This window comes from Myotis yumanensis, unplaced genomic scaffold (genome assembly GCF_028538775.1).
Source record: "Myotis yumanensis isolate MYYU_CA2020_CCGP unplaced genomic scaffold, mMyoYum1.0.hap1 SCAF_17, whole genome shotgun sequence".
Taxonomy (NCBI): domain Eukaryota; kingdom Metazoa; phylum Chordata; class Mammalia; order Chiroptera; family Vespertilionidae; genus Myotis; species Myotis yumanensis.
In genome coordinates, this window is record NW_027223768.1 from 18,684,354 (window position 1) to 18,707,477 (window position 23,124).

At 41.5% G+C, this 23,124-nt stretch overlaps 1 protein-coding gene and 1 pseudogene across 1 annotated transcript; both read right to left on the reverse strand.

Moving 5' to 3' along the window:
- Positions 1-1,580: 1,580 nt before the first annotated feature.
- CENPL (centromere protein L) lies at positions 1,581-22,964 on the reverse strand. Its single transcript, XM_070396541.1, has 5 exons — positions 22,537-22,964; positions 12,035-12,211; positions 8,599-8,850; positions 3,647-4,189; positions 1,581-2,201 (listed from the first exon to the last, which is right to left on the reverse strand). Exons 2-5 carry the CDS (start codon positions 12,206-12,208, stop codon positions 2,130-2,132), a joined length of 1,041 nt encoding a protein of 346 aa, XP_070252642.1. The 5' UTR covers positions 12,209-12,211; positions 22,537-22,964; the 3' UTR covers positions 1,581-2,129.
- LOC138995815 (phospholipid hydroperoxide glutathione peroxidase pseudogene) lies at positions 4,449-5,155 on the reverse strand (annotated as a pseudogene).
- Positions 22,965-23,124: the final 160 nt, after the last annotated feature.

Sequence of the window (23,124 nt, forward strand, 5' to 3'; positions counted from 1 at the left end):
GCCTCTAGGTATTAGGATTAGGTTTGGTTATGAGCAAGAGACCCAAACAGCAATAGCTTAAAACAAGATGGAAGTTTACTTCTCTGACACACATGTCTAAAGGAAGACCTCCCAAGGCTGGTACAGGGTTCAGCTTCAAGAAGTCCTCAGGGCCCTAACAGGTTTTGCTCAGTGGTTAGAGCGTCGGCCTGCAGACTGAAGGGTCCGGGTTCAATTCCTGTCAAGGGCACATGCCTGGGTTGTGGGCTTGATCCCCAGTAGGGGGCATGCAGGAGGCTGAAATCAATAAAAATACATATATTTTTAAAAGTCCTCAGGGCACAAACTCCTTCCAGGCCATGTTCCCCGGTCTTTAGGACTGACCCTCATCCCTGTGACCTAAAAGAGCAGCTAGAGTACCAGTCATTACATGTGTACCAAGCAGCGAAGTTGGAAGAAGAAAAGAGCAAGGGGTACATGCTTGCTGTGTTTTAAGGAAGATTCCTGGAAGCTCTACATAACGCTTCCACTTACAGGGGTCAGAACTTAAGAGACCTCTGAGAAAGGCTGAAAAATGTCTTCCTGTTTCTGGGCAGCCATGTGCCCAGCCAAAAGTTGGGAGTCATAACACCATGGAAGAAGTTTCTGCTGCATAGTCCCTTCAGTTCCATCTCGCACTACTCCACTCTTACTGTGCTCCAGCCATACGTTCCCTTTGTTCCTCAAACTGAGCCCTTACTTGTCCCAAGGCCTTTGCTCCTGTAGTGTCACCTGCCTAGCACACTCGTCCTCAGATCTTCACGTGGCTGGTTCCTGCTCCTCACTCAGGACTCAGCTCCCCTGTCACTTCCTCAGAGAGCCGTTCTTCGACAATTGTAAGTAAAGTAGGCCCATCCCACTCACCCTTTTTCTCATCTCATTGCCTTATTTTCTTTATAGGGTTTTATCTCCATATGAAATTATCTTTTGCCTTCCTCCATTAGAATATAATTTCCACAGGGTAGGGACCTTTTTTTGTCTTCGCTACTATATTCTTATTACCCAATACAATTCTAAGTATAAAGTAGGAGCTTAATATTAGTTGAATGAATGAATGTCTGACTCCAATGCCCATGCTTTTTCTACTACCTCTTCTGTTCCTAATGTAAAACAATACCACACTCCAGAGCTTGTTTTTTGTTTTTAGAATAATAGCCTATTAAAGATATTTTCCCCCAGACAAGGTTTTTAAAAACATGGTTTCTAAAGTAAAACAAAACTTTTCTATGCTCAGTAGTAAAAAGAGATTTAGATATAACTGCTAGGGCAAGTCTCAAAAGTTAGTACATTTCATCTGCAAAATGGAAGAGTTGGTTAAAATTCATTTATTTTATCTACAGATATTTACCAAGCACTGTGCTAAAGCAAAATTAGGGAATGAAGAAACTCTCTGCCTTTCCAATGTACAATCTGTATGACTCTCCGTAATTGTTGGTTTGTAACCTTTGTGCTAGAGAAAAAGCCCTTCACTTCCCATTCCTCAAACATTAAACATCTGTCACCAAGATATTAATAAACACACTGCTTCATTTTAAAAGTGAATATATTTAATTCAACACTGCAATAAGAAATGAATAATATTAAAAACAAGCATATTAACGGCTTCTAAAAATCCATATTCATTTTTAGTTTCCTTTGCAGAGGATTTTTTGATTGCTAGTTCTCTACAGCAAAATTGTGCTAGGAAAATGTCTTTACAAGACAGAAATTCTCTCAATGCAAGTCTAAAATGCTTACAAGGAACTAAAAGTTTTAGAGACCCAAGTCAGAAATACTGAATATTAGAGCTCTCTCATTTGAATCCGAAACGTCTGACATACTAAACATTACATATTTTTTAGGAAGATGGCCAACAAATAACAACTCAGCATTTTCTAGAGACTGGCACCCCTGATAGTCATGACTATTACAGAAGCGCCTGGCTGTGGTTCATGCCCTACCACCTTCTGTTCTAGATCCTTCTTGGCTTCTACGGGCACCTCCAAAGGCACTGTGAGGAAACAGATGCAGAGATGGATGCCCATTTCTCCTGCAGTCCCTTCTCAGCATAGCAATTAATCAAACAATGAGAAAAAGGTATAAAATCCATGACTTATGATCCCCACAAGGCCTCACTCAATTTGAAAAATTGCCAGTTCTGTCAAATATGCCAACACTCCAATAAGGTATTTATGACACAGAATCTGAAAAGAAAAAAAAGGGACAACATTTAAAATTAAAATAGAATTATGATAATAAAGTAGTTTGTATTTGATAAATATTCCAGGATTATTTTAAATTCCCTATCTGCAAGCTGAGATATGAATATGAAAACAAACCATTGCTGCTCTAAGTCTAATAAATTCACAACTATGGTCAATGGTGCTTAGAAGTAATTAGACTAGGGTTCTTATTTATCCTGAGTTCCGTGCTTAGGCTAACTCCTGCCTAAAGAGTGAGGGGAGGAAGGGCATCTCTGAACCCCTTGAACTTATATACACATTGAGTATTTACATTTTCTAGAAGGAGGTTCATAGCTTCCTTCTTCTCAAAGGGATATATATATATTCCAAAAGTATCTTATAAAAACAAAGTAGATGGCAGAAACCTGGCTAACAGATTACAATTAAGGTATGTTAAACTCCTAGCACAGTGACAAAGCCAGTATTCACTGAGTGTTTATGGTGGTTGTATATAAATATATTTTAAATATATTAACATATTTTAATATACTTAAGGGCCTACTTTCAATTGGTTTTTCATACTTACTCTAATAAGGACTTCATGAACAGTAAAACAATGTCTTTATTACTTCCTTTTTTAATCTTATTTTATTGATTTTTTACAAAGAGGAAGGGAGAGGGATAGAGAGCCAGAAACATCGATGAGAGAGAAACATTGATCAGCTGCCTCCTGCACACCTCCTACTGGGGATGTGCCTGCAACCAAGGCACATGACCTTGACCAGAATCAAACCTGGGACCTTTCAGTCCGCAGGCCAACACTCTATCCACTGAGCCAAACCGGTCAGGGCTGTCTTTATTACTTCTTTTCCAGCAGGGATAGAAAAGCCTAAAATATGAAAATGATTATCTTAGTTATATGTTTCTGGCTATAATTTCCTTATCTAACACAAAATCCTGTTATCTGATTATTATTTCAAAGTTTGACAAGAAACTATTTTGAAAGTTTCAAAGTTACTACAGAGTAATTCATATTATTTCCAAAATCTGTAGCACACAACACATAGTATCCTTCCATAACAAAGTTGAATCAAGCCCTGGCCAGGGTAGCTCAGTTGGTTGGGCATCATCCTGTACACTGAAAAATTGCTGGTTCAATTTCTAGTCAGGGCACATGCTCAATCCCCAGTAGGGGCATGCAGGAGAGAGTCGGTTCATATTTTGCTCTCACACTGATGTTTCTCTCTCTCCCTCTCCCTTCCTCTCTCTAAAAATGAATTTTTTTATAAAAAAGCTGAATCAAAAAGGCTAAACATTTTTATAAATCTTTTATAAAGCATAAAATAAAATGTCTCTATTGGCAGGCATTCAATTTATTTAGTCCATGTGGAAAATGCAATCACCATACATTTTGAAAACTATGCAACAATAAGAAAAATTACTTAACTAGATTTGTTCAAACTAACCTTTATTTTTCCATTAGTATGTGCTGAAGCTACAGATGTTGAAACGCGAACCAATCTTGTGGCTGATAAGTGAATTTTGAAATGCCTATGGAAATGTGAACAAAGGCAGTCCATGAACAAGTCAACTTCCTCCTGGGTAACTTCCCCAGGGGCTTTGTGGACACTGTCCCACAAAGCTTTTGCATCCTCCGGATGTATGGCATAAGAAATATCCAGACTTTGAGGGCTACACGGTACAGACCAAAGAAACTCAGTAGTAGCCACATAATGGTCCATTTTGCATGCAGTCCACATAGCTGCCATCCAGGAAAGATTAAATGCATTGATTGCTAAAGGACTGAAATGACAGTCAAAAGTTTTCTGAAACCAGGTTCCAATTAAGGCTGTATTAGTCTCTGCTCCATTTGCAAGGAATAAGGGTAAGCAGGTGAAATCTTCTGAAACAGTCTCCAGAAGACTGTCTCCAAATATACAGCAGAACCAACCAGTCCACAACACTTTACCTTCTCTGTTCCCAGATGGCAATTGAGATTTTGACAGAATCTACAAAGAAAGAAAACAGGTTCATTAAGTTCAAAAGTACATTTACTCCTAAATTACATCACCTCAAAAGTAATTAGTACATTTAAAACTACGAAGACATTATATTACTTATGAAAAAACAAAGAACAGTGTCCCTAATCATTTTAGGTTTTATTAAGTTCACTGACCTTTTTCCTAATATTCTTTTTATTTTTTTTCCAATTTGTAAGTTCTATTCCCACAAGGCAGCCAGGGGTGGGGGTGCAGAGCTGCGAGCCAGGCCGGCCGAGGGGCCTTCCTCCAGCAGAGGTGCACGCCGGGTTCTCGGGTCTGCCCCACCAGCAGGCTGGTTTTTAGAAAGACTGTCATGAGTGCCGGGTGGAAGGCTCCGAGGGGCGCAGGCAGTGGGCTCAGATGTGGGGGTGAACACTTGTGGAGCTAAGGGTAGCAGGGCAGGTCCGTCTCTATGACATGGGGCTCTTCCATGGGACCATACCTTTTCACCACACAACCATTCTTGTCAATGAGGAACGTGGTGAAGTTCCATTTGATGGCATTTCCCAGGATGCCCCTCCCCTTGGGCTGGGCTTTCATCCGCTTCCTCAGAGGGTGGGCATCATCTCCGTTCACACAGATCTTGCTATACATATCGAATTTGACATGATAGCCGGCAGCGAACTCTTTGATCTCGGCATTAGTCCCTGGCTCCTGCCTCCCGAACTGGTTGCAAGGGAAAGCCAGGATCCGTAAACCACACTCAGCATATCGGGCGTGCAGGTCGACAAGCTGAGTGTAGTTTACGTCTGTTTTGCCTCATTGCGAGGCCACATTGGTGACGATGCACACGAAGGCCCGGTACTTGTCCAGGTTAACCATGCGCCCGTCGATGTCCTTGGCTGAGAACTTGTGCATTGACTGAACACAGCACCAGTCGTCACGGGAGGCGCACATGGTGCTGACCACGCCGGGCACGGCAAGAGCACCACACAGAAGCGCTGGCTTCAGCAGGCGGCACAGGCGGCTTCCTAATATTCTTATACACTAGAGACATGGTATATGGCAAGATCTTCGTACAACCAAAATGCAAAATAAAAGCTACCGATATGGTACAACCAAGTACAGCATCAGGGGGAAAAAGATCTCAGCTTTAGAAGGAGCAGTAAAAGGTCACCAAATGCAATGTGCTTGAACTCTCTCATGTCCTCAGGTGAGGATTTTACTAGGGCTTCATTTATTTAGGTAAATTTTAAATATGAAAAATTTTAACATTGCCCTGACTGGTTTGGCTCAGTGGATAGAGCACGGCCTGAAGACTGAAGGGTCCCAGATTCGATTCCGGTCAAGGGCATGTACCTTGGTCGTGGGCACATCCCCAGTCGGGGGGTGTTCGGGAGGCAGCTGATCGATGTTTCTCTCATCGATGTTTCTAACTCTCTCTCTCCCTTCCTCTCTGTAAAAAATCAATAAAATATATTTTAAAAAAAAATTTTAACATTGAAAAGCAAAATGAGTCCAGCCGGTGTGGCTCAGGGGTTGAGCATCGACCTATGAACCAGGAGGTAATGGTTCGATTACCCGTCAGGGCACATACCCAGGTCGTGGGCTCGATCCCCAGTAGGGAGTGTGCAAAAGGCAACCTATCAATGATTCTCTCTGATCATTGATGTTTCTATCTTCCTCTCCCTTCCTTTCTCTGAAATCAATAAAAATATATTTTTAAAATTTGGCTCAGTGGATAGAGCATCAGCCCACAGACTGAAGGGCCCCAGGTTCAATTCTGGTCAAGGGCATGTACCTCGGTTGCAGGTATCCCTGCCCTGGCCAGGGTGCGTGTAGGAAGCAACCAATTGATGAGTCTCTCTCACGTTGATGTTTCTCTCTGTCACTCCCTCTTCCTTCCACTCTCTCTAAAAATCAATGAAAAAATATCCTCGGGTGAGGATTAACAACAACAAAAATTTTAATAAAAAATAAAATAAAGAGAAGCTTCTGGATCTTAGAAAGTTTCATTAAAGATTTATGCGGTGGTAGGCATCCTGTTGGCCCTTCCCATCTTCGTTCTAATTTTTGCCGGAAACTTGCATCTATCTAGAGCTCCAAGAGCCATCTTAGACTATAAAGCCACCTTAAGGATGGAAGCCACACACCAACGATAAAAGAGAAGAGAGAAGGGGCCTATTAATAATAATATCATAAAGCATATATATACCAGCCTTGAATAGCTTACCTACATATACCTCTGTAAGATAAATAAACCTCTATCTCGTTTAATTTGCTATTATTTAAGCTTTCTGTCATATGCAGCTGAATCTAATCCTAGGCATCTTGAGATCCTTGCAAATACCATGACCTATATATACCATGGCTCAGCAAACTTTTTCTGTAAAGGACCAAATAGTAAATATTTTAGGGCTTGTGGGCCATAGCAAATACTCAGCTTTGCTATTGTAGCACAAAAGCAGCCATAGAAAATTCATAAACAAATGAAAGGGGCTCTGCTCCAATAAAACCTCATTTACAGAAATAAGCCGTGGGTCAGACTTGGCCATGCAGTCCATGGTTGGCTGACCCCTGATGTGTAACAAATAAACAAATTAGGTCTGTTCAACTGTTTCAGAATTTAACTTATCAATGACTAAGACGAGTTACCCCATAAACAGAAGTAGCAGGCATGAATAAAATAAATTCAGTTTCTGAATAAATCAAGTTAGTTATATTACTTTTATACACTGCACATAGGAAGGTAAAAGGTTACATTTCTGAGAGTAACTTGACCTGTATCACAAAATGTAAAAATAAGTTACTTTTAAAAAATATATATTTGTATTGATTTCAGAGGAGAGGGGGAGAGAAACATCAATGATGAGAGGGAATCATTGATCGGCTGCCTCCTGCATGCCCCCACACTGGGGATTGAGCCCATAACGCAGGCATGTGCCCTGATAGGGAATGGAACCATGACTTCCTGGTTCATAGGTCAACGCTCAACCATTGTGCCACACAAGCTGGGCTAAGTTACATATTTTCTTTGTTAACATTCTACTTCTAGGAATTTAATCCCAGTAAAAATCCTAATGATATGAGTAATTATCTTCAACATTAATTATTAGGAAAAAAGCCATAATGCAAATAAATATGGGCAATATAATCCCAATTTTTAATAGATACAGATAGCTAAATGGATGTATCTATGCTCATGAGGTCTACTGATTTGCAGTTTTCTTTTGTTATAGTGTCTTAGTCTGTTTTTGGTATTAGGGTAATGCTGGCCTCCCAGAATGAGTTAGAAAGTATTCCCTCTGCTTCTATCCTCTGAAAGAGAATGTAGATAATTGGTTTATTTTCTTCTTTAAGTGCTTGGTAGAATTCACCAGCGAACCTGTCTGGGCCTGATGCTTTCTATTTTGGAAGGTTATTAATTATTTATCCAACTTCTTTAATAGACATAGGCCTATTCAGATTATCTACTGCCAAAAAGATGTATACCAAGTTGCTGAACTGTGGTTTTTAACTTTCTTTGTACTTTATGTATTTTTTAAGTTTTCTAAAATAAACATGTTATACAGGGTGAGGCAAAAGTAGGTTTACAGTTGTTCATATGGAAAATAATACAATAATTAATAAATAATAATACAAGAATAAACTGTTTCACTACTCACAACTGTAAACCTACTCTGTATTGTCCCACCCTGAAGTAATAAGTATTTTTCAAGTTGGTCATTATCTACTTTAAATTTGGTCAAATAAGACATAAGAGGTTGGGGGGGGGGGGTGGCGAAGGACACTTATGTAATACCCTTTGTAATACTTTTAGTGAAAAATTTAAAAAAAAAAAAATCCAAAAAAAAAAAAAGACATAAGAGGTTATAAATCACAAGCTTAACCGTTTGAGTCCCAAGCAGTGCAATCGCGCTGCTTGGTATTTCTCGACATAAAATAAAACAAGCACTATCACGCTGTTTGGGTCTTTTCGTACTCATTTAGAGAAAGCGCGGTTGCGCTGTTTGGGATTCTTCAACAGTGTTTTTTCAATACCCCCTGGGACTCAAACGAATCGTAGTTTTCTCGACATAAAATCTCAGCAGCACGATTGCGCTGCTTGGGACTCAAACGGTTAAGAAATTCAAAAACTGCCCTAACTGGTTTGGCTCAATGGATAGAGCGTCGGCCTGGGGACTCAAGGGTCCCAGGTTCGATTCCGGTCAAGGGCATATACCTTGGTTGCAGGCACATACCCAATAGGGAGTGTGCAGGAGGCAGCTGATCGATGTTTCTAACTCTCTATCCCTCTCCCTTCCTCTCTGTAAGAAATCAATAAAATATATTTTTTTTTAAAAAAGAAAGAAATTCAAAAACTGTAACAATTAGCACAATGTCCAAACCAAGACAATGCAGATTATTTTCCCTAGCAAGCATTGCCTATACTATACCTGGACGAGAAATGCATCAGGGTCCCTTTGTGTTCCTTTCATTCCCAGGAGAGTAGAGAAAATCACTTTGATGTTCAAGTCTTCGCCCACTTCCACAGCAAGTCCTTTTTGCTTTTCAGCAACAATAAATGCACTCAGAAATTTAGAGTACTCTTTGAGATTTGTGTAGGAGAACTTATACAGGGGAGTTAAACTATACAGAGTCCATTGCTTATGTAGAAGGAATGCAACCTTTTGAGGATCAACATCTTCCTAAAAAAAAAAAAAAAGATCACAGCAAATGAAGTTTAAGAATTAGGAAACTTTAGTAAATAAGAATTTAATCATAGTATTTAATACAAATCTATGGCTGGGTACCTGATCTTTGCACTCCAGCCAAACTGGAGTTTGCAGGACTCTGAAGATCTTTGAACAGGCCTTTGCTTTTGTTGTACCTGGCCTGTCCCTTTCCTTCAATCAGGTCTTTGCCTAAATGTCACTCAAAAGGCCACTGTACCTAAAGTAGCACCTGAACCCACTCCAACTTGTCACTTTCTAACTCCTAACATGCTTTATATTTATGACTATCTGATATTATATAGTAGAGGCCTGCTGCACGATAATTGGTGCACTCGGGGAGGCGGGGGGAGTCCCTCAGCCCAGCCTGCGCCCTCTCACAGAGCAGAAGCCCTCAGAGGAGTGGGCCTAAGCCAAAGTCTGGCCTCCCTCTGCGGGAGGTGATCCACAGGCCAATCAGGGGACAGCACTGGCCGGTGAGCAGCCGGCACCGCCCCCCAATTGCCCCTCCGCCACAGCGAGTCGCGGCCGCCTCCCCAATCACCGTCCCCTCCCTCTGCCCACTGGCACCTGCCTTGGCTGGCCTGGCGCCGCCCGCTCTCCAGCCCCACCCCCTGCCTACCAGTTGTTCCGCCATTCAGTCGATTTGCTTATTAGGCTTTTATTATATAGATTATATAGAATCTGTGTGACTTTTACTGTCTATTTTTCCTACTAGAGAATGAGTTTGATGAAATCATGAATTTTGTCTATTTTATTCACTACTACTTTCTAGCACTTAGAGCAGTGCCATCTAGAACAGGTATTCAATAAATATTAATGGATGAAAATTTATGTTTCACTTGTAGAAACTTCAAGTTATAGATTTTGAAAATAATAATTATTCTTAGAGCAACTAATTTTATTGGATTTAATTAAGTAATTTTTAAAAGTGCCTGGCACACTATGCCATTCTATGACACAATGCCTAATTTGATAGATTAAATAAAAAGATACCTGGGAGTATTTTTGCCATGCTCTATTAGAACCACAGGTACCATCAAAAACAAAAGCAGCCCTAGCTGGTTTGGCTCAATGGATACAGCATCAGCCTGCAGATTGAAGGGTCCCAGGTTCGATTCCAGTTAAGGACACATGCCCAGGTGTGGGCCCGATCCCTAGTAGGGGGTATGCAGGAGATAGCTGATCAATGATTCTCTCTCATCATTGATGTTTCTCTCTCTCCCTCTCCTTCCTCTCTGAAATCAATAAAAATATAATTTATTTTTTTAAAAAAACACTTCACCTACACTATATTGGCACTATGTCGTTACTGAGCAAGAGTCTTCACAGACACTCTATAGCTCCTAGTTTTATCCTGAATTGAATTTTTCTATACAATTCATACTTCATGAGATAGTCTCACCACTATCTTTTAGAACTTTCACTAGTTGTTTATTTACAAAAACATTTGTTCTGACAAAGTTACCCATGGAAATAGTTATAAACTTTTATATAAAAGTTATAATGTTTTTTTCTTATTACTAGGCAAAAGGTATGGCAAAACTATTTGTATCATATACATAAGGGAGTACTGAATTGGACAATCCGAACTTTAATTAATACAGTTTCTATTTAGTGGTTAGGAACTATCACTTTCATTACCAGCACTAGCAATTTTTCTTTAAGAAAGTTGTCACAAAGAAGCAAAACTTTTCTCATATCCCAAAAGATACTGTGCGCACAACAGTGTTAAGAAAACAAAGTTGCCGAAACCGGTTTGGCTCAGTGGATAGAGCGTCGGCCTGCGGACTGAAAGGTCCCAGGTTCGATTCCGGTCAAGGGCATGTACCTGGGTTGCGGGCACATCCCCAGTGGGAGATGTGCAGGAGGCAGCTGATCGATGTTTCTCTCTCATCGATGTTTCTAACTCTCTATCTCTCTCCCTTCCTCTCTGTAAAAAATCAATAAAAAATATTAAAAAAAAAAAGAAAAAAGAAAACAAAGTTAACAGGAAGGTCTGAGTGACTGATAGCCAGGTTCCTAGCTCAGTGACTCAAAACCACACACCAAACTGCCTGGGGCTTTATTTCATGTTTCAGTAAAATTACAAATTACTAATGTTTTATACCATCAGGGTCGTGTGCGAATGATCAAAACAGAGCATGATGCCACCAGATAAATCTGAGCCAATTTAAACACCAAAATAACTTGGTAATGAATTACAAAAATTTGAAAAACAGGAATTCGTGAGTTCAAGTCTCCAATAAACAAATGGAGGAGAAAAGAAAAGGGCTTAAAATAGAATGCCAAAAGCTGATTGGTAAATACGGAGTAAAGGGAGATTAGAAAGTCATTATTTTGCAACCATCATGATAAAGATGGGGTCAGGCAAAAATTATCAATGGATGTCAAGTCTAGGGGGAAATTTTGATAAGGAACATGATATTTGCATTATCTTAAAATATCTCCCCATAGATCAGGGGTGGGCAAACTTTATGACTCGAGGGCCACAATGGGTTCTTAAACTGGACCAGAGGGCCGGAACAAAAGCATGGATGGAGTGTTTGTGTGAACTAATATAAATTCAAAGTAAACATCATTACATAAAAGGGTACGGTCTTTTTTTTTTTTTTTTAGTTTTATTCATTTCAAACGGGCAGGATCCGGCCCGCGGGCCATAGTTTGCCCACGGCTGCCATAGATGCTTATTAGTTGCAGAGGGAATTAAAACAGTAATTATTGGGCAACACCTTGACAGGATGATCAAAATTAACATTACCTATGTGGTACCAGATGTCATTCCCCCAGGACACAATAGCACCTATATAGTATCCCAGCCAAGAATACACAACTTCAACCTAATCATGAGGAAACAGCACACAAATACAAAATAAGGCATATTCTATTTTAAAAAGGGAAAGGAGAAAACTATACTCTTCAAAAATGTCTATGTCGTAAAAGACAAAGAAATATTGTGGCAGTGTTCTAGATCAAAGGGTTTAAAAGACATAACAAAGGAGGTACTTCCTGACAGTGTGAATAACTTTCTTTTTGCTGTTTCTCATTTATTTTATTACCTGAGGGATGGAGAAAATACTAAAAGTACTAGAAATTGTAACAAAAAATGAGATGTTCTGTTCACATCTATTCTCAATTATTGAGTAACACAAAAGCATACCTGCAACTGTGAACACTGGGGAATTTTCCTTTGAGGTGAAGGCGGGACAAATGAAGTCAGCTTCCTGACTGATTCCAACCGCTTCTGCAGAGGAGTAGCACCTATAAAGTGATCTTTAAGCCTTGAGGATGCACTTCGTCTGGGAGTCGATTCTGGGATAGCATAAGAATCCATGGTCTACATAAAAAGAAATAAAACCAGAATTCTAAACACTAACAAGTTAATTCATGCTCACAGTTTCAATGCTTCCTCTGCTCACTATAAAGGAGTTCTTTCTCTCTTCCTCTCCCTGCTTCCCATTTTGACTTTTCAACCAAGTCCAGTATTTCTCAATGGCTACTGGCTATTTTTATGAATATCTGACAGATGACTCAGACACAGTATGTTCAAAACTAAATTTAACTCCTTCCCATCCTCCTTCTTCCAAAAGTTAGCAGGTCCATTTTCTAATTCCTGTCAATATTCCAAGTTAACTTAAATTCATTTAAGTAGTCTCCCACTTTCATTCTTTAACATGCAGTCCTTAAGCACATTCTGTTGAGATTTTTCTTGAACAGTCTGTCATCTATTCCCAAAGCTACTTCCTTAGCCAGCTTCTATTACCACAACTAACCTTTTCTTCCATATCTAAGGGTAATAATCATCCTTCAGAAATGGCACTTTATTGTTAGATACCTGTGCAAAAACCTTTATAGTGATGAGTTCTACTCTTCTGCTCTGTACTTAAAAATCTTTCATAATTCAGCTGTCCTTATCCTCCTACTTCCCCTAAATGTACACATTTTCTTGTCTTCATGCTTTTGCCTATCAACTATATTCCCTATCTAAAGTGTCCTTTTTCCATTTCACCATTTTTGAGATCATGCTTGAATCCAATCTAATTTCAAGTAGTTAGGGTTTTTTTAACCTTCTTTCCCAAAACACCTGTTATACACTTCTGTCTATATCAGTGGCTCCCTCATTCCTGGGAGGGAGGGAAGGGAGGAAAGGGAAGCTGGGGGTGGGTGTGTGTGTGTACAATGAGCTATCAGGGGTAAATATTTTTTAAAAGCCCCAAGGTCCTCCTGTGAGTTCCGAAGCAAGCTCCCCTCTGGCCAGCCCAACACTTGAGCCCAGGGTGCGGCGACCATGTGAGCAGCAGTCGCGTGAGCAGCCTGCCCCCATCCAAGAAGCAGCAGCACCATGAGCAGCCCGCCCCCTTCCAAGGAGCAGCAGCCTCATACAGCCTGCCCCCATCCGAGGTGAAGCAGCCACATGAGCAACCTGCCCCCGCGAGCCAGAGGAGCCATCACTGTTGTAAGCAGTGCCCACCAGAGGAGCCACCACCAACTGAGGAGCAGCCGCTGCCACAACCGCCCGAGGACCAGCTGCCGCCTGAGGAGCAGCCCCCACACAACTCGACACCTAGATCCTTTAGTGAGAGAAAAAAATGGGCAAAGAAACCCCCAAAGGAAAAAAAAGGAGGAATTGCCAGAAAAGGAGCTAAGTGAAATGGAGGCATGCAATATGTTAGAAAAAGAATTCAGAATAAGGGTCATACAGTTTATAAACCGGATGGATGGAAAAAATCAAAAACTTATGTTAAGAGTCAAGAAGAAATAAAGAGTGATATAGCTGCAATAAAAAACACTATGGAAAGTTTCAACAGTAGACTAGGAGAAGTGGAGGACCAAATTAGCGAATTAGAAAACAAGGAAGCAAAACACACCCAAACTGAACTGCAATTGGAGAAAAAAATTAAAAGAAAGGAAGAGAGCCTAAGGGAGGCTTTGGAACAACATGAAACGAAGCAACATAAAAACAATAGGGGTGCCAGAATGACAGGAAGAGGAACAAGGGTTAGAAAACCTATTTGAAAAACTAATGTCAGAAAACTTCCCTGATGTGGGGAAGAAAACGGTCACACAAGCACAAAGATTCCCAAACAAGATGAACCCGAAAAGGCCCACACCAAGACACATTGTAATTATGATGGCAAACGTTCAGGACTAAGAGAGAATCTTAAAGGCTGCAAGAGAGAGACAGAAAGTTACATACAAGGGATCTCCCATTAGATTATCAAATAATTTCTCAACAGAAACACATCAGGCCAGAAAGGAATGGAAGAAGTTTACAAAGTGATGCAAAGCAAGGGACTGATTCCAAGAATACTCTATCCAGCAAGGTTACCATTCAAAATTGAAGGGGAAATAAGGAGCTTCACAGACAAAAAAAGGCTAACGGAGTTTATCACCACCAAGTCAGCAATGCAAGAAATGCTAAAGGGACTGGTGTAAAAAGAAGAAATAAAAAGGGAAGAAGGAACACAGGCACAAAAAATAAAAATGGCTACAAACAAGTACCTTTCAATAACTTTAAACATAAATGGACTAAATGCTCCAATCAAAAGACATCAAGTGGCTGAATGGATAAAAAAAACATGACACATATATTTGCTGTCTACAAGAGACCCACCTCAGAATAAGGGACTCACACAGACTGAAAGTGAAGGGATGGAAAAATATCTTCCAGGCAAATGAAAAATGAAAAAAAAGCTGGGGTCTGACAAAATAGACCTGAAAGTGAAGGCCATATCAAGAGATAAGGAAGGCCACGTCATAGTACTAAAGGGATCGATACAACAAGAAGATATAACCCTGATAAACATATATGCACCCAATGTAGGAGCACCCAAATACATAAAAAAACTCCTGGAAGATATCAAGGGAGAGATCGACAACAATACAATCATAGTAGGGGACTTTAATACACCACTGACATCACTGGATAAATCCTCTAGACAAAAAAAATCAGCAAAGAAACAGCAATCCTAAATGACTCACTAGATCAGATTTACTTGACATCTTCAGAACATTTCACCCCAAAGCCATGAAATATACGTTCTTCTCAAGTGCACATGGGACATTTTCAAAGATAGACCACATATTGGGTCACAGGCAAAGTCTCTCCAAATTCAAGAAGACTGAAATCATATCAAGCATCTTCTCAGACCACAATAGCATAATATTAGAAGTAAACTACAATAAAAACAATAAAAAAATTCAAACACTTGGAAGCTGAATAGCATGCTATTAAACAATGATTGGGTTACCAAAGAGATCAAAGAAGAAATTAAAAACATCCTGGAAATGAATGACAATGAAAACACAACAATCCAAAATCTATGGGACACAGTGAAAGCAGTCCTGAGAGGGAAGTTTATAGCTCTACAGGCCTACCTCAAAAAAACAAGAAAAAATGGTAATAAACCATCTAATTCTACAACTTAAAGAGAGCAACAAGAAAAGCCCAGAGTGAGCAGAAGGAAGAAGATAATAAAGATCAGAGCAGAAATAAATGACATAGAGATAAAAAGAAAAAAAAACAATACAAAAGATCAATGAAACCAAGAGCTGGTTCTTTGAAAGGATAAACAAGACTGATGAACCTTGCCCTGACCAGTTTGGCTTAGTGGATAGAGCATTGGCCTGCAGACTGAAGGGTCCTGGGTTCAATTCCAGTCAAGGGCATGTACCTTGGTTTCGGGCACATCCCCAGTAGGGGGTGTGCAGGAGGCAGCTAATCAATGTTTCTCTCTCATTGATGTTTCTAACTCTCTAACCCTCTCCCTTCCTCTCTGTAAAAAATCAATAAAATATATTAAATTAAAAAAAAAAAAAGACTGATGAACCTCTAGCCAGGCACACCAAGAAGCAAAAAGAAACTGTAGTACATCTACACAATGGAATACTATGCTGCTGTAAAAAAGAAGGAATTCTTACCATTTGCAACAGCATGGATGGAACTGGAGAGCATTATGCTAAGTGAAATAAGCAGTCAAGCTGAAACCGGTTTGGCTCAGTGGATAGAGCATCGGCCTGCAGGGTGAAGGGTCCCAGGTTCAATTCCGGTCAAGGGCATGTACCTGGGTTGCAGGCACATCCCCAGTGGGAGATGTGCAGGAGGCAGCTGATCGATGTTTCTCTCTCATCGATGTTTCTGACTCTCTATCTCTCTCCCTTCCTTTCTGTAAAAAATCAATAAAATATATATTTTTTTAAAAAAGAAGAAAAAAAAAAAAGAAATAAGCCAGTCAATGAAAGAAAAATACCACATCTCACTCATTTATGGATAATAAATACCATTATAAACTGATGAACAAAAATAGATACAGAGGCAGAGCAGCATCAAACAGGCTGTCAAACTACAGCAGGAAGGCAGGGGAGGGTGCAGGTGCGGGGGGGGGGGGGGGTGTAAGAGATCAACCGAAGTACTTGTATGCATGCATATAAGCATAACCAATGGACACAAGACACTGGGGGGTAAGGGAGGCCGGGGGAAGGTGGGGGGGGGGGGGGGGAGACATATTGTAATACTCTTTGTAATACTTTAAGCAATAAAACAAAATTTTTAAAAATAAAAAAAGAAGCAAAGAGAGAGGATCCAAATAAACAAAGTCAGAAATGAAAGAGGCAAAATAACAACAAACCCCACAGAAATACAAAGGATTGTTAAACAATACTATGAACAACTCTATTCCAACAAACTGGATAACGTGGAGGAAATGGACATATTCCTAGAAAAATACAACCTTCCAAAACTCAATCAGGAAGAATCTAAAAATCTCAATAGGCTGATAACAATGGAGGAAACTGAAGCAGTCATCAAAAAGCTTCCAGCAAACAAAAGCTCGGGGCTAGACAGCTTCAGAGGGGAGTTGTACCAAACATTCAAAGAAGAACTAAAACGTATCTTCCTAAGACTTCAAAAAAATTCAAGAGGAAGGCACACTTCCAAGTTGATTCTATGAAGCCAGCATTACCCTAATACCAAAACCAGATAAAGACAACAACACAATGAAAGAGAATTACAGGCCAATATCCCTCATGAACACAGATGCCAAAATCCTCAACAAAATTCTAGCAAATCGGATCCAGCATTACATCAGAAAGATCAGACACCATGACCAAGTAGAATTTATGCTGGGATGCAAGGATGGTACAATATCTGCAAACTAATAAACATGATACATCACATAAACAAATTGAGAGATAAAAATCACATAATCATATCAATTGATGCAGAAAAAGCATTTGACAAAATCCAACACCCTTTTTTGATAAAAACCCTCAGCAAAGTAGGAATAGAGGGATCACACCTCAACATAATAAAAGCCTTATATGACAAACTTACAGCCAAAATCATATTCAATGGGCAAAAACTAAAACCATTTCACCTACAGACAGGAACAAGATAGGGAAGCCCACTTTCACCACTCCTGTTTGACATAGTCCTGGAAGTGCTAGACATGGAATAAAAGGTATCCAAATTGGAAAAGAAGAGGTAAAATTGTCATTATTCACAGATGACATGATAGTGTACATAGAAAACCCTAAAGACTCCATCAAAAAATTATTAGACTTACTAAATGAATTCAGTAAAGTAGCAGGATACAAAATTAACACCAAGAGATCTATGGCATTTTTATACACCAACTAGTGACCCAGTGCATGGATTCATGCACATTGAAAGGAAATAAATTAGGTGGCCGGCAGGGTTGGATTGGGTGAGACAGGCCAGACACGCCCTGGAGCCAACCTCCCACCATCCCTCCCTGGTGTCTGCAGAGTGAGCTGGGTCCCTCCGGCAGGTTGGGTCCCTCGGCTTGGCCTGCGGGGATCGGGCGGAAACCGGCTCTCCAACATACCCAGAGGGGTCCCGAAGTGTGAGAGGGCACTCTGGAAAGTCGCTGTTGTACAGGGTGTGGAACACAAATCCCAGTGTACAGTAAACCAGATTTGGGGCCGACAGTGCCCCAACAATAACATAACCCATGGCCAAAGGTGGAATTATGCCGCCCCGCGAGGAATTGGGCTCCCTCCTCTCTGATTTTGGGGTGCATCACCCGAGAACCGCTACTGCCAAGTCACTGCAGCCTGGCAGCTCCTGCATTGAGCATCTGCCCCCTCGTGGTCAGTGCACATCATAGCGACCGGTCAGACGGGTGAAGGGACACTTAGCATATCAGCCTTTTATACATATAGATTATATATATAGATAGTGATCTTACAGAAAGAGAGATTTAAAAAAAATCCCATTTACCACTGCACCAAAAAAAAATCAAGATACCTAGGAATAAACTTAACTAATTAGGTAAAAGACCTTTACTCAAAAAACTATAGGACACTGAAAAAAGAGATAGAGGAAGACATAAACAAATGGAAGACCATATCTTGTTCATGGATTGGTAGAATCAACATCATTAAAATGTCCATTACTACCCAAAGCAATCTATAGATTCAATGCACTGCCCATTAAAATACCAATGGCATATTTCACAGACCTAGAACGAACTCTCCAAAAATTCATCTGGAATAAAAAAAGACCCCGAATAGCTGCAGCAATCCTGAGAAAGAACAACAAAGTAGGAGGGATCTCAATACCAGATATCAAGCTATATTACAAAGTCACTGTTCTCAAAACTGCCTGGTACTGGCACAAGAATAGATATATAGACCAATGGAATAGAACAGAGAACCCAGAAATCAACCCAAACCACTGTGCTCAATTAATATTTGACAAAGGAGGCAAGAGCATACAATGGAGTCAAGAGAGTTCTTCAATAAATGGTGTTAGGAAAATTGGACACATACATACAAAAAAATGAAACTAGACCACCAACTTACACCATACACAAAAATAAACTCAAAATGGATAAAGGACTTAAACGTAAGATGGGAAACCATAAAAATCTTAGCGGAATCCACAGGCAGCAAAATCTCAGACATATGCTGAAGCAGTATCATCACCAATACAGCTACGAGGGCAATGGAAACTACAGAGAAAATAAACAAATAGGACTACATCAAAATAAAAAGCTTCTGCACAGCAAAGGAAACCATCAACAAAACAACAAGAAAGCCCACTGAATGAGAGAACATATTTGCCCATGTTATCTCTCCAATAAGGGTTTAATCTCCAACATTTACAGGGAACTCATACAACTTAACAAAAGGAATATAAACAACCCAAGCAAAAAATGGCAACCAACTTAAATAGATACTTTTAAAATATATATATATTTTATTGATTTTTTTACAGAGAGAAAGGGAAAGGGATAGGGTTAGAAACACCCATGAGAGAGAAACATCGATCAGCTGCCTCCTGCACACCCCCCACTGAGGACGTGCCCGCAACCAAGGTACATCCCCTTGACCAGGATCGAACCTGGGACCCTTCAGTCTGCAGGCCGATGCTCTATCCACTGAACCAAACCAGCCAGGGCCTAAATAGATACTTTTGAAAGAGTTTGACATAAGGAAGGCCAAGAGACATATGAAAACATGCTCAAAGTCACTAATCACCCCAGAGATGCAAATCAAAACGACAATGAGGTACCATCTCACACCTGTCAGAATGGCTGTCATCAACAAATCAACAAATGACAAGTGCTGGAGAGGATGCAGAGAAAAAGAACCCTCGTGCACTGCTGGTGGGAATGCAGACTGGTGCAGCCACTGTGGAGAACAGTAAGGAATATCCTCAAAAAACTAAAAATGGAACTCCCATTTGACCCAGTGATCCCACTTCTAGGAATATATCCCAAGAAACTAGAAACACCAATCAGAAAGGATATAGGCACCCCTATGTTCATAGCAGCACAATTTACCATAGCTAAGATTTGGAAACAGCCTAAGTGCCCATCAGCAGATGACTGGATTAAAAACTGTGGTACATCTACACAATGGAATACTACGCTGATATAAAAAGGAAGGAACTCCTACCATTTGCAACAGCATGGATGGACCTGGAGAGCATTATGCTAAGTGAAATAAGTCAGTCAGAGAAAGATAAGTATCACATGCTCTCACTCATCTGTGGAATATAATGAACAACATATACGCTGATGAACAAAAACAGATCCAGAGCCCTAGCCAGTTTGGCTCAGTGGATAGAGCGTCAGCCTAAGGACTGAAGGGTACCAGGATAGATTCTGGCCAGGGGCATATGCCCAGGTTGCGGGCTTGATCCCCAGTAGGGGGTGTGCAGGAGGCAGCCAATCAATGATTCTCTCTGATCATTGATGTTTCTATCTCTCTCTCCCTCTCCCTTCCTCTCTGAAATTAGTAAAGATATATTTAAAAAAAAAAAAAAAAAAGATCCAGAGATAGAGAGCATCGATCAGACTGTCAGACCTCAGAGGGAAGGTAGGGGAGGGTGGGGGAAGGGGGAGAGATCAACCAAAGGACTTGTATGCATGCATATACTAGTAAGCCTAACCAATGGACACAGACACCAGGGGGGTGAGGGCATGAGCGGGGGTGGGGGAGCAATGGGGGGATAGGGACACATATGTAATACCTTAATCAATAAAGAAAAAAATTAAAATTAAAAAAATAATAATATTCGGGGGGAAAAAGCCTCAAGGCCCTCTAGATGGGTCTAACAAAATCCTTAAAGATGGTCTATAAAATCTTTGGAGACTAATAATATACTCGCCCACAGGGATCTCTGGTTCATCTAGTCCAGTGGTCGGCAAACTGCGGCTCTTTGGCTCCTTGAGTGTGGCTCTTCCACAAAATACCGACTTCTGCGCATGGGCCACAAAGTTTCCATCGCACTGTACGTGCGTGCCCACACGTGGTATTTTGTGGAAGAGCCACACTCAAGGGGCCAAAGAGCCGCATGTGGCTCTCGAACCGCAGTTTGCCGACCACGGACCTAGTCCAGTGATGGTGAACCTTTTGAGCTCGGCGTGTCAGCATTTTGAAAAACCCTAACTTAACTCTGGTGCCGTGTCACATATAGAAATTTTTTGTTATTTGCAACCATAGTAAAACAAAGACTTATATTTTTGATATTTATTTTATATATTTAAATGCCATTTAACAAAGAAAAATCAACCAAAAAAATGAGTTCGCGTGTCATAGGTTCGCCATCACTGAGTCTGTAACGCTCATTTTGGTCCATCTTCATATACTTCCTTGTACCCACACTTTGCCTCACGGAAAAAGCATCTCCCCTCCCAACTCCTCATGCGGCAGAACCCGGAAAAGCCAAAAACACAGGGGGGGTAAGAGGGAGTTTTGGGAACTCTCAAAACCAGGGCCACACCACACTGCCCCACCATTACCAGGCCAGCCGGTCACATAGGGACTCCCACCATCAGGGCATTTTCGAGCAATCCCAGAGGGAAAGGAGAGCAGGTCAGAGAAAATAGGAACGTACCTACGGCACCACCTACAGGGGGAAAGGAAGTAAGCTACCTATCGGCCTGCAGAATTGTTGAGCAATTCACCTGTCGGTCATTAGCAAACCAACAAACAAGATCAGGTGAGGATGTGAAGAGAAGGGAACCCTCACACACAGATGGCGGGAATGCAGACTGAAGCAGCTGCTATGGAAACCAGTACGGAGGTTCTTCCAACAACTGAACACAGAACTACCAAACCACCTAGCGATCCCACGCCTGGGCGTTTTCCAAAGAAAACGAACTCTAATTCGAAAAGCTATCTGCACCCTACGTTCACTGCAGCATCTGCAGCATTGTTTCCAATAGCCAAGATGTGGAAGCAACCTACGGGTCCATTCATAGGTGAATGGATAAAGTGGTACATATATACAATGAAATGTTCCTCACAGGGAAAAAATCTTGCCATTTGCAACAACATGGGTGGACCTAGGCAGTGATGGCGAACCTATGTCACCTCTGACACGCAAACTCATTTTTTTGGTTGATTTTTCTTTGTTAAATGGCATTTAAATATATAAAATAAATATCAAAAATATAAGTCTTTGTTTTACTATGGTTGCAAATATCAAAAAATTTCTATATGTGACACGGCACCAGAGTTAAGTTAGGGTTTTTCAAAATGCTGACACACCGAGCTCAAAAGGTTCGCCATCACTGATGGAGGGTATTATGCTCAGTGAAATAAGTCAGAGGAAGACAAGTACCATGATTTCACTTATGAGTGGAATCTCCTAACACACACACACACACACACACACAGAAAGAAATTAAACTAATGGCTGCCAGATGGGGGCTACGGGATGGGTGATAAATTGGCACGCGGACACAGGTTACTACAATTAGTGAGATGACCACATTGTAAAGTATGCAAATGTCAGATCACCGTAGTGTACACCTAAAACTAATATACGTAAGTAACATAATTTTGTATGTAAAATAAATAAAATTTAAAACCTAGGTAATACATGTTTACTAAGTATTTTCCTAACTTCTGAATTAGGTTAAAATTCGCTCGCTCTCCCGCCGAGTCCCCCTGCACCTGTAGCTCCGAACACACGCTCACAGCGTCGTTGCTTTTCTCCCGTGAAATCTGTGAAGGAAGGAACCCTGACTCTACTACCTTCTCCATCGCCACCGCCCCCAGGCCGGGGCTGGGGACACAGTGCAGGCGAAAGACACCGAAACACACGAAACCGTAAGGATAACGACCACGCAACAGGGCGAAATGTCAAGCTCACTGCCAGGCCTGGACCCCCACAAAGCGTCTTACCAGTGAAGTGCCGCGATGACGCTGTCCCCCACGCCGGCGTCACGAGTCATTCTTCAAAGCTGGGCCCAGCACGTCGCCGAGACTGACATCCCCTGAGGTACAAAAGCCGCCCAAAGGGCGGCCAAGGGCGAGGCCGGCCCACTGGGGACACTTCCGCTCCCTGGAAGCCGGCGGGAGCGCTGCGACTTCACCCCGCGGGACAGCTCCGCGGACCCGGCCACCAGCTCTGCGACCCTCGCTCCTGCCGAGTCGGCCTCTGCCCGCGGAGGGGAAGGGCAAGGGACAGGGTGTCCCACCTGGCACGCTCCACCGGAGCCCCTCGGGTGCCAAGGCAAGGCCAGCCCAGCCGCCAAAAGCCGCCGTTGAAAATCCGCAGTTCACTCGCTAGCCGCCGCCGCCGCCTCGTTTAAAATCGTGTCCCGACTCACACTGCGGCCAGACGCCGGAAGCCTCCCGGGCGCCGATTCCAAGTCAGTGAAGCAACTACGGTCGCCATTTTTACTGAGGGCACGTTCGAGCAATCTAACCATTAGCCTCACGTTTGAAAGCGCGCGGCGACGGACAGCGGTTTCCCACCGGCGCGAAGCT